The following is a 12,549-nucleotide window of genomic DNA, read 5'->3' on the forward strand; positions in this document are numbered from 1 at the left end:
AGTTCAGAACCCAACTCTTATGCCAGGGGACAAGGGAAGAGGGCAGAGCAGATGTGTCTAACCAGGTTATTCACTGAGTTCAGGACGAGCTAAGGCCAAAACCAGGTGTCAAGTCAAACCAGGTGTCCCATCCTCCTTCTCCAGTACAGAGTCCAGATCCAATAAACAGCAGGATCAAAGATAGCCAACATACACCTTTCCAAATACTCTGAACTTATTTCATGAGCTCCTTCAAGATGGGACTTCTTTTGTCATCTAGGATAATTGTGAAGTGAACAAATATCTTCCTATCCCCACTGTTGTCTCTTGGAACAGTTTGAACCTCAGCTTGTAAACTTTGTCTTTTTCTCATCACAAGTAACAAAATTTGCACCTATTATCCTGTCTGTGTGTGAACTTAAACTTATCTCTTCTTCTTGACACTTCCAAGTAAGAGGTCACTGCAGAGAGATGCTCCCTGAGGTCAGGTGGCTTCACGGTGCCCAGGCTCACACCACCTAGTGAGCTACAGCTTTGCCCACCCTAATATGAGAAGAGCCATAAAAATATCTCCTGCAAATGAGCAGCAAGACCAGAGTCTACAGTAGCCTCCTGACCCCACAAGGAGCAATGCCCAGTGTCCCCTGCACTCTTCAGCTCTCCCTAATTTTCCAGAAATGGAGCAGACACCTTCTTATGCAGGGTCCCTGAACAGCAGCAAGATCTGAAGGGGGACCTTGAAAGGAGAGTGCTCACTGTTGCCCTCTGCTGGCCAGCCCACACTTTGCCCTGTCCCCTGAAGGTCTCTCCTTTTTCAGGGCCCTTTGCCTTCCTCTTGTTTGGACTTCCTGTAATGAGGGGCCAATGACTCAGAGCTGCTTCAGCATCTCAGAATATCAGGATATGAAGAGTCAGACCCCTCGCCTGTCCTTTGTCTGCATTCTACATGTGAGAAACAGACTGGAACAGAACCTGTGTGTTTCAGGACCTGGACTTGGTTCATCCAAAGGGACCCCTAGTGCTCTGCCCACATGGGAGACACTCCTCACAGCCCACAGCAGACAGCAACACACACAGGTGGCTCTACGCACTGCAGAAGCTATGCAGTCCCCTGCTGAGATGGTCCTTAAATACCAGCTTACCACTCCTCTCTCAACCCCTTGCATCTCCAACTGGTGACAAAACTAAATAGATAGATAGATAGATAGATAGATAGATAGATAGATAGATAGATAGAATAAAAGATAATCCACACGTGGAAGTATCCTTAAAAATCAAAAATGCCACAACACAAACCTTTCCCTATTTGTGTCTTTATGTTCAAGATAGATCATGTGTTTGTTTTTTTAATTCTCACTTTATTTAATACTGAAGTGTATTTACATTCATTTAGTTTTCTTTATTATTGCATTTATATATGATTCATGCACATCCAAAAACTGGGGAGCTTGTTAAACTTGCCCTCCAGGGCCAATGCATCCTTAGCTTTGGCCTACTCCATGCAACAGCTAGGAGGCCAGGAGCACAGGTGACTTCTAAACACCAGGGACCCCTGTCTTCATGCAGAGGGGACTGGCCTGGGAACAGAGCCCTCCATATGGAAGGGTCAGGGCTTCCAGCTCCCTGCAGAAGAGAAGCTGGAGGATAAAGGCCCACCACCCAGACTCCTCAGGAGATAGCTTCAGGGCTCTGAGCAGGTCCGGAGCTACAGAAAACCAGAGGAAGGGAGGTAGCAGCAGTTTCTGCAAGTGTAGGCAGAACTCTTGATAGAGAAGGACTCAGCACATGGGCAGGTCAGAGAGGGGGCCCAGGTAGAGAGCTCCAGGGAGAGGGGCCTGCTAAGAAATACCACCAGGCAGCAACAGGGGTCAGGGTGGTCACCGAAACCACCATGAGAGCTCACCTACGTCTGAGTTCTGAGGTGCAGTTGGCAGGTGTGGGCTACTTACTATGTGGGTGACTCTGGTTGGATCTCCAGAACTGCAGGGAAAACTGCATGGGGCGGGGGGAATGCCAGGCCCACCTTCACCAGGGCAGTGGCTCTCTTCATGGGCTGAGATCTATGCAACAGGGTAACAGAGTGCCCGTGGGGCTCCAAACCCACATACCAAGTGTGGGGACCACAGGTGTCTCCCTAGGACAAGAAAAATAAGATTCTAAGCTTAGTGAGAAACCACCCAAGAGTTATCCAGGGGAGAATGTGACAGGTATCTGGGTTTGGTTATTTATGTTTATTTTGATAAAAGTCCTGCAAAGTGGCCCAGGCTGGCCTTTAACTTGCAATCCTTCTGCCTCAGCACTCTAAGTCACTGGGATCCCAAGGATGCACCCCCAAGTTCAGCTGCTTTATTGTATTAAGAAGATACTAGTTCCTGTGTGAAACAGAAGAATATGGAAACTCATTGATCATCAACCCCTCTGTACATTTGTTTCCCAGGAAAATTGATCTAAACAATAAAAATTAGTGATAACTAAGAATGTAGTATGTTCGCAGATACTAAAGTACACAATATTCACATATGCTATTTTAGTGAATCCTCAGGCAACTTTCTAAGATATATGTTATTATTCCCACATTGCTAATGAGAAACTGAGATGCGGGGAAAGTGAAGAAACTAACCTGATGTCACACACAATCGTGAAGACAGAGCCAAGATTCTAATCCTCTCTGGGTGGGTGCTGCATGGGACACCCCATGCCTCCTCCAGCTGGGAAGAAACCTGGGGACCAGAGGAAGCCACCAGCCTGCCTACAGGAAGGCCAGGTGTCTGGTTTCCATTACGATATCAGCATGGGGTACCAGGAGGAATCCAGGAGGCTCTGAAATATCATGAAAGGACTACAAGTCTGCAGGTCTAAGGTGGGAATCCATAGGTGAATTGACCAAGACTGATGCCTGGGAGTATAGCCAGGGAGGTCACTCTTATCCTGTCCCCATGTTCCCAGGCTGCACACCAGCCTTGCTCAGGGCTGGGAGAGGGACGGGCTGGTCCTATGGAAGGAAGACACAGAGTCAGTGTGTGGAGGAAGACAGGGCCCAGGCTGGGAGGCCATGGAGCTCTGCCAGAGAGCCTGAGGCCTCTGTTGAGGGCAGTGAGCACCTGTGGGTCAAGGGGAGAAGCAGACCATGTGTTCCTGAATACTTAGTGCCTGGTGAAGCTGACACAAAGGAAGACAGGGGAAGCCATTGTCATTCCTGTACCAACTGCAGTTTACCTCTTTATCCTCTGCTTACCTGGAATCACCTGGTCTTATTAAAACTGATTCCTCCAATCTGCACCCACTTCTGAATGTCCAACAGGGATCCAGTCATTATGGTAAGTGAAAAAAAAATGGTAGTATGTGGACAGGATTCTAACTTATTCACCCCAAACCCCAGCCTTGTACCATTCCACTCCCCAGTATTCAAACAGGATTTAAAAAAAAAAATTTATGAAGGATCTTGAAGACATAACCAAACTAGTTGAATTTAAGAGAGGGAGAGAGTACACACTAGATCTGTCTCCATCATTGAATCCCGTCAGTCTGCACATGGAGGCAGTAGAAGGAGGATCTCAGGCCATTAAGACTGGATGTGAGGAGATGCTCTAATGCTGCTCTTTGAGGCAGCAGGAGCCACACTTCAAACAATTAGGGCAGCTTCCAGGAACTTTGTGCTGATGGCCACAGGGAAATTAGGACCTCACCCTACAACTGTAGAAAAATGATTCTGCCTCAGCCACTGGACCTGGATGAAGACCCTGAACTTCAGCAAGGAGAGCTGCCCATTGGCTGGTCAATTTCAGTCTTCTCAGGCTGAGCTGAGGACCCAGCGGGGACTCCTGAGGGACAGGCCTGTGGAGGAACACACTGCTCAATAGGTGGGAATTTGTTGCTCAGCCACAGAAAACTAGGAGAAACATCACACTGCCATATCTCATTAGAAGGATCAGAAAACTAAACACAAGAAACAATTGTCCCACATGGCTCATGACTGAGAGCTCTTTGGTCTCTCTGCAATGTGGTAAGGTTCTGCCTTCTTATGCCACAGAGATCCTCCTGATCTGTCCACACCCACACAATCCAGACTGAACTCCAGTTCTTAAAGAAGAAGGAAATGGTGGCATTTTCTGGTAAATGGATGGAAGTGGATAACATCATGAAAAGTGAAAGAGCCAGACTCTGGAAGGTGAGGATCCCATGTCACCCTCCTGTGCAAAAGCTAGAGCAAAGGAAGAGGAAATGCGGGTAAGGTATCATAAGGAGAGAAGGACAACAAATGGCAAAGGAGACAGAGATGGGGGTCACGGGACTGGGACAGAGAGGAAATGTGGAAGGAATGCACCACATGACACCATGTGCTTGGGCACAGACACCACAGCACAGCAGTGAGCCCAGCTCCACAGAGTTCTAGAGCCCACCAATGACAAAGGAGCAGATGAATAAACAGAAGGAGGACAGGAGAGAAGAGGGAGGGGAGTGGGGATGGAAGAAAGGGAAAGAGGGCACCAGAGTCTAAGATGGAGCACAGTGTATCCCACGACAGCAGTTTGTGCCCAGGGAACCATCTGTTTTGCAGAACTCCAATGCACCAATAGAAGCATTTACAATAGTAAACAGGGCACTGAAGTAGAGTCATGGAAAAGGGAAATCTACTTACCTAGAAAATATCTTTACAAGTAATTCAGGTATAAACTATGGAAATCAGTTGAGATAAACAGATCTAAACTGCACCTGAAATGGCTCAGGCCCATCATGAGATCTCCCAGGAAACACCCTGAGGACGTCCTAGGGCAAGGAGAAGACAGAGGCGTGATCTGCCCAACACTTTCTCACAAGGGGTTCTGTGCTCTGGAACTTTCTGAGACCCTGCACTTTTCCTGTTCCTACTCAGTGAGTTCCAAACCATTCTCCTTCATTTCCTTTCCTTCTGCTCATTCAGAAAAAGCACAGGAAGACCGCAGCCTGGGGAAACTGCAAACAGGCATGTTTCACAGGCTCAGAGGATGCTGCCCACTCAGGGCAGGACAGCCACAGAGGTTCAGTTAAACTAAGAGACACATGGCAGGGTCCTTGGCTGCTGGTGGCCCACATTCCACACAGTGGAAAGGCTGTGCCAGAGGTCCTGGGATGGGAAGAAAACATCACAGCCATGTTGGCCAACACAATACAGGCTCCCTCTGTCCCACCTGTGGAGGAGGAGGACTGAAATCAATGTCCCTGTGCAGGGAAAAGGACCTTCTCCCCAAGACACCTTGGGGCAAGTCCCAGGAGAACAATAGTGCACATGGAACCCCTGAATATGGGGAGAGTGCCTGGGTGCAGTTCTGACCTAGGGAATCTACTTTAAAACCCAGGGTGGTGGCATCTGCTCCCTAGTGTCCCTGACAAGGAGGAGCACATGAGGAGGGATGTCTCTATCATCTATGAGAAGGAACTAATGCAGAATCCTCTTTATCCACACTATCCCATGGGCTCAGGTGTCCATCTCCTGGGGAATGTTTGTTGGCTCTGAGTGTCAAATGCATGGAGATGACTAGGAAAGAATGGCCACCAGTTAAAGACCTTGCCCCAGGAGCTTCACATTGACTACCTCAGGGGACATGCTCCTTGTCCTCCTTCCTTGAGCAGGGCTACTTGTTCTTCAGCTGAAACATGAATTCTCTTCCCACCAGCTTCTTGTCACACTGCTGCTCTTATTTCATTCACTGGGCTAGGAAAAGGTGTCATCTACACTTTCCCTGATGCACTTGTATTTCTCCAGGTAACATCAGACACCAGAAGCTCTTGAACTTCTTCAACATCATGCTGTGGCTGGAAGAAATTTCGAACGTCAACACTTGTGAGATGGCACTTGTCACCTTCTCTTCTCAGCTGAGAGGAAGACAGCAGGATGGTCATTTCCTCACAGAGGCTCACCTCCAGGCCCCCTCCCTATCTGTGCTTCTGTGGTGCCTTAGGAGGGCAGGCCTTGGGCACCATGACCCCTCACAGAGTGGGGCTCCCATATTGAGGCCTTCTGCCCACACCACAGGCACCCTCTGCTCTATTTCTTCCAAATATAGAAGACATCTGATGTCCCTGGGCTCAAAAGGAAGCCCCTCCCTCACTCACTCTCCCCACCCAGCACCCACCAGGGCATTTGCATGCTGCTCCCTGGGGAGGACCTTCCTGCAAGTCAGACATAAAAGCTCAGCTCTAACCTACCTTTGACTCATCAGATCTCCTCAACTCAGCTTCTCAAAATGAGGCTCCCTGCTCAGCTCCTGGGGCTGTTATTCCTCTGGATCCCTGGTGAGGACAGAGGGGATGGGGAAGGAGAAGGGGGAGGGAGGTGAGCCAGGGACCCCCATTATTCCCATGTGTGCTGTGTCCACATAAGGGATGTGCAGGTGTATCCTCCAGGATGAGGCAGCTGAGGTCAACTGATGTGAGAGTGTATTCCAGAAGGTGCAAGGAACTGACTCTAATGAAAGTTGTCACATAATAAGAGGGGGATGTTAAAGGGAATTCTAGAGAAGCTTTTAGAGCTTACTCAATCAGAGTTCTTTATGTATATAAATAGTTTTAGTGTATAAATCAAAAACAAAAATTAATTTACTGTGAAATATACCAAAAAGAAAAAGTGCAAAATGTTTTCTTAAAGTTTATATATAATCTTGCATTATTCTGTGATTTTTACAGGAACCAGTGGGGATATTGTGATGACCCAGACTCCTCTCTCTGAGCCCGTCACCCCTGGACAGCCAGCCTCCATCTCCTGCAGGTCCAGTCAGAGCCTCCTACACAGTAATGGAAACACATATTTGCACTGGGTTGTGCACAAGCCAGGCCAGGCTCCACGGGGTCTAATATATCTTGTATCCAACCGCTACACTGGGGTCCCAGACAGGTTCAGTGGCAGTGGGTCACGGACAGATTTCACACTGAGAATCAGCAGGGTGGAGCCTGAGGATGCTGGGGTGTATTACTGCTGGCAAGGTATACAAGCTCCTCTCACAGTGGTGCAGCCCTGAACAAAAACCTCCCTGCCTGGGTGGCACAGCTGCCATATGAGCTGCTCCTCTGGGCAGCAGCTCAGCAGATTTTCTGCCCTGTGAGAGGAAGGTGCTGGGAACTCAGGGAACAGGTGCAGCTGAGGGCTGTGGACCATGACTGCCTGGGTCATAGCTCAGGCCACACCCATGAGTGGCCCTGTCAGCTGCAGCAGCCTGGCCTGGCATGTGGAGGATAAGCACAGAAGTGTCCAGGGACCTTCTGAATGAGCAGGCAGGATGAGCATGGGCACTGCAGAGGGAGCAGGACCTGTCCTGGGCAGGACTTGGCCAAGTTAGTGAAGAGATGAAGTGAAATGCTAGAGGTCCCTCCAAAAGCTGTTTTGTGTGAAATTCAAATACAAACCTAATAAAACAAACAAACAAATTAAACAGAGAAATGACTTTGCCTGCAATAACTAATAAGAGGAACTTCATGAAATTAACTTATTAATTTTGCATAAGATCTTGCATTTCTCTTATTATTACATGACACATTCCACAGCTAAACACTCAAGGTCACTCCAGATGAACTGGGCTGCAGAAAATACCCACAAAAAGACAGGCTAATACCTTTTATTTGGGTCCTGTGGTGGCTCCTCTGTCCTTAGGGGTCCCTGGAATGAGAGAGAGGAGCAAGTGCTGAATGCTTTTTTGGGAAGAAACCATTCAAATGAGGCAAGGGGTCAGGATTCAGGGGGTAGAGTCAGCTTTGTGGTGTCTGCTGTCAGCAGATTGACTGACATCTAGGAAGTCCACATCCAAAGGCAAAGCAAGAGAAGGGGACACCAAAGGGAGTTTCCATGGAACCTTCTATCCCTAACAGCAAAGGGCAGGATTACAAAAGAAACAGGTGAGGGTAACTCAATCCTAGGGGCATGCCCCACAAAGAAAAAAGACCAAGTCAGGAGTCATGGCACTACCCTGCCATACACAGTGCTCTTTCAGGTCCCCATGGTGCATCAGAACTGGGAGGCATAGTCACTCAAAGTGGTCCCCACAGTTACAGGATTCAGCAGAGGTATAGGGATGACACAGACTCTAGTCACACTGCCTGGAACCCCTCCACAGCCTGAGTCTATGTGGGGAAGGATCAGAGTTGGAAAAGTCACTCATTATTCTCCCAGAGGGTGGAAGTTTGTCCCTGGGGACCTGCGACTCTGGGTCTCTACTGCCTCAGTGACTCCTAAAGATCCTGGCTAGATGCCCCTCAGGACACCTCACAGTTTTCTAGTCAGTCCACCAGGGCTGCTGATGCTCTGGACCCCTGGTGAGGACAGAAGTGGTGAGGAAGGAGAATATGAAGGAGAGTGAACATTGGGGTTCCCATTCTGCCCAAGGGTGGGGACCTGAGGGCATCTGCCCACCTCAGATGCCTGGGCATGACTGGAGGGAGATGGTCACTCAGGAGAGCCATTATGGACAAGGTGAATATGATGTTGACCCAAAGGCAGAGCTGGGCTGGGAAGGTCAGCAGGAGATGCAGTGGAGCCCAAGTGCCCTCCACTGGCCACAGAAAACACAGCACGCAGGGTCCTGGGAGAGTCCCCTGGGAATGGGGGAGGTGTCCTCTGCTTTCTGACCTAGCCGCTTTCCTCTCCCTGAGCACAGCACACGTCCAGGGAGAATCCCAGCCTGGGGTCCAAAGCTCAGCTCCTGTCCTATCTGTCCAGGAGGTTCCATGCCACTGCCCAGGTCAGCTGGGTTCTCTTCTCCACACTCAACCTGAAACATAGATTTGTAATATTTTCTTAAAGAAATGTTGGGTAACATTCCCTGCAAGATTATAAACTCATGTATAATTAACAAGTTACCATGAGTAAAAAACAATCATAAAGAAATGATTAATGCAAAGAAAATAAAAAATCTGGGAAATTCTCCACTCTACTTTCAAGACATTATATTTTGTCTTCATTGTCTGAGGCTCATTCTTCCAACTGGTCTCTGTGTTGGTGGTGCCTTCTTTTGAATTCTAACTTTTGGTTAATTGTTTTCTTCATTTTGAGGATTTCTGCTTGTATTTTTCTCACAATCTCTGTTTACTGAAGTGATCTTTCACTTTCTGTATATCTACTTTGTTTTCACTCCTTACACTATCCCTTACTTCACAGATCACATTTCCTCTGTGCAATCTGAACTCCTTCTTGGACATTGATTCTACTGTGGTATCAGGGGTTCTGTCTTTGGAGCATCTTGTTTTGTTTGGGGCACTTTATTGCCTTGAAAGAAGTATTTTATATACTCTGAGTATATCTCTTCAGATGCTTTAAGATGGGGCTTCTTGTTTCTTTATCTCAGCTCAGTGGGATGTGAATAAATAAAATCCTCTCTAATTGTTGGGAACCTGAGGGCTGTGCTGAGGGGATTTCTCATTGGATCCCAGGTCTCTGACTCTCTGTTGCTCCATAGTTAAGGCCTACATGTCAGATTCTCTTCCTTCTTCCTCTCCCCACCCCACTGTCATGGTCCTTCTCTAGGATACTTGCAGGACATGGCCAGATTGTCTCTCCTCTCTTGATTTGTCTAATTGCTCAAGATATAGGTAGGACGGATCCATGAAATCTAAGTCCAGCCACATTCCTGGAGTTTCAGTTATGAGCCAAGATCTGGGTTTAGCTCAGTGGTAGAGTGTTGCCTGGGATGCATGAGGCCCTGGATTTCATGCCCAACACTGAAAAAAAATATGCAAAGTAAGAAAGACACATGTCTAAGTAGTGACCACACACACCATCCACACTCCTGCCTTGGCATGCCTCAAAACATTCCAGGCTGCTGAAACTCACTTTTATTCTGACATCTATAAATCAATCTTGCTACATACAAAATTTTATTGCTGTATTTATTTTCCCTTCAAACAGAAATTCTAGAGCTGAAGAAGATACTGAATGAGATAGAAAATGCTACAGAGAGCTCAACAGCAGACTCCACCTTGGAGAAGAAAGCAGCTGTGAATTAGAGTGTGTGAAAGTATCCACTCATAAAAGAATAAAGAAAAAGAAACAAATGGCATGGATAAAATGTACTGGATGTATTGAACAGGTTCAAAAAAACCAACAAATGCCATATATATATATATATATATATATATATATATATATATTCCATAAAATAGGAGACATTTAATGAGGATGTAATTGTTAAAAGTAATAATTCTTGAAAATTTCCCAGATGATAGGAGGAATATGGACATTCAGGTTAACTATGCTTGAAGGTCTCAAGTAGGACTAACCTAAAGATGTTCACACTAAAATATAATATAAACAAAATATGAAAATTTACAGAGATAGTTTTGAAAGCCACAAGAGAAAAGGAACTCACAACATCCAAGGGAACCTCCATATGGCTATCAGGAGATTCTCAGAAGAAACATGCAGGCAGGAGGAAAGATAATAATGTCTGCAAAATACTAGGAAAAAGAGTCTCAAGGAAGAATAACCAGTCATTAACCCCCCCTTTTACCCATGCAATTTGTAACCTATCTTTAAGCAATTATCAAATTTTGCCAGTTATTGATCCTCATAAAAATAGAATCATGGGTAATGAGCTGTGGTGTATCTAGCTCTTTCGTACTCTTGCAGGGTTCTGGAAGTCAGTGGCCATTTTCACTGGTGTATAGTATTCCATTACATGCACTTCCCTTTTTCTATTTATCCATTCTTCCCTTGATTGGCATTTAGATGATTCAGGTTGCAGTTATCACAGATAATGCTGTGAGGTCCCTGCACATGGGAATCTGTGCACATCTGCATGTGCTCTGAGTGGAAAGCCTGGATCACAGGTACGTGCATGGTCAGGGCAGGTCTAAAACTCAGGTACCACTTCACATTTCCAAACACATGACACTGTTCTAGATCATTCCTCAGGCTGAGCTCCATGTTTTTCATGGTTCAGTTTTATGACCTTTCTTCTGAAGGTTTCTGCTGCTTTGTTGCAACTTTCACTCTCTAATGATTATTGATGTTGAGCCCATTGTATATACTAGAGGACTGTTTGCACATGGGGCTGATAGAGAACATTTCCTCTGAAGAAGTTTTGTTCATAGTTTTTGTAATAACATCTCTGTCATAAAAACTGACCACCTATGCATTTATCAGTCTCTGAACACCAATTCTGTTTCCCTGGGCAGCTTGACTGAGCCCACCCAGCACCAGGGTCCTGCACCCACAGGGTAAGAACTCATCATGGTGCTTCTCCTGATTGGCCTTCTTTTAGCTTCCTGTCACTCACTGGTTGGTGGAGCATTGCTGCACAGAGCAGGGCACACACACCTTAAGGGACACCAAATCTTGTGGGCCTGATCTGATGGTTGAGTGCTGGGGTTGACAAGGAGAAAGAAACAGGGTGCAGAGGAGCTTGTCCAGGACTAGAAAAACCTCTCTGTGGCCCTCAGAGTCTGGCTGCCTGTGAGCTGTGCCCTCAGCAGGTGGAGGCAGCAGGACAAGCAGCTGGGGCAGCCCAGCCTCACACTTCTGCTTTCTGGGAGGTATTTGTCATGGCCTGTGTCACTGTGGGAGGGGAACTGTAATCTTGTTGACAGAAATAAGTGGCAAAATCTTCAGGCTCCAGGCTGCTGATGGTGAGAGAATAATCTGTCCCAGATCCACTGCCACTGAACCTCGAGGGGACCCCAGATTGCAAATGGTTGGTATAATAGATCAGGAGCTTAGGAGCTTGCCCTGGTTTCTGCTGGCACCAGCTTAATTCATTGCCAATACCCTGACTGGCCTGGCACCTGATGGTGACTGTTTCTCCTTGAGATTTAGACAGGGAGGTTGGAGACTGGGTCATTATAATATCACATTTGACACCTACAATTGAACACATAAGAAGAAATATGCACACAGTTAATAATGTCATAAGAGGATATCCCTGAACACCAGGCAGCACTAATGAAATAGGTCTGAGCACATCCCCAGTGCTGTCCCTCCTTACCTGGGAGGCAGAGCAGCAGGAGCCCCAGAAGCTGAGCAGGAGCCCTCAGGGCCATGCTGTGTCCTGACAGGGACTGACTCCTGAACAGGGTGTGATCAGCCTCTTAAGAAGTTCTCAGAGCAGTGGCCTGTGCTGTGGGCACATGCAAATCAGCAGGGCTGGACAAGTTGGGCACAGATGCAGGGAGGCTCCTCTCAGGCCTGGCCAAGTGTCCCCAGGTGTCTCAGCATCGGCCAGGGCATCACAGATTTGCCTAGAGAAAATGTGTTTCCTGAGAGGCACAGGAGAGAACCACCCCTCCTTCCTGTTCCAAGTTCCTCTTGGTCTCATCAAGGTTCAGAACACACTTCTCCTGCTCGCTCTCCAACTAAGACAAGGTTCATGAGCTCTATCATTGCCCCACACCCTGCAGGAGGAGTGACTGACCTCATCCTTTTTATACCTGAGCACAATATTTACTCCAGAGAGGCTTTCTCTACACCTGACTCCTTGAAGACCTGGGCATGAAAAATCATCAGTGTTTCTAGCCAGAAATGCAAAATGGGGTAAGAGGGAGCAACAGAAAGGGACAAACATATCAGGGGCAGGCACCATGGTTAGTAAGGAGGGGAAGGTCATTGGCCAT

General features: G+C 47.2%; 1 long non-coding RNA gene and 1 gene segment (V, D, J or C); one reads left to right on the plus strand and one right to left on the minus strand.

Annotated features, from left to right (window-relative positions):
- Window positions 1-1,326: 1,326 nt before the first annotated feature.
- Window positions 1,327-10,017, minus strand: LOC124100408 (uncharacterized). Of its 2 annotated transcripts, none has more exons than XR_009227938.1 (4): window positions 8,576-10,017; window positions 6,166-7,609; window positions 2,600-5,772; window positions 1,327-2,113 (listed from the first exon to the last, which is right to left on the minus strand). It is a non-coding gene; the product is annotated as an uncharacterized LOC124100408 (long non-coding RNA). The 2 variants fall into 2 exon arrangements; XR_006854282.2 differs by having other exon boundaries at window positions 1,327-1,684; window positions 1,929-5,772.
- The window catches only part of LOC124100406 (immunoglobulin kappa variable 2D-29-like), a 70,722-nt gene continuing 64,301 nt past the window's right edge, over window positions 6,129-12,549 (plus strand). The window contains 2 exon segments of the V gene segment in view: window positions 6,129-6,252; window positions 6,643-6,952. Of these exon segments, the coding sequence occupies window positions 6,204-6,252; window positions 6,643-6,952 (359 nt within the window).

The sequence above is a fragment of the Marmota monax genome, unplaced genomic scaffold (assembly GCF_021218885.2).
Source record: "Marmota monax isolate L192 unplaced genomic scaffold, Marmota_monax_Labrador192_F-V1.1 WCK01_AAM20220418_F8-fsc00238, whole genome shotgun sequence".
In the NCBI taxonomy this organism is placed as follows: domain Eukaryota; kingdom Metazoa; phylum Chordata; class Mammalia; order Rodentia; family Sciuridae; genus Marmota; species Marmota monax.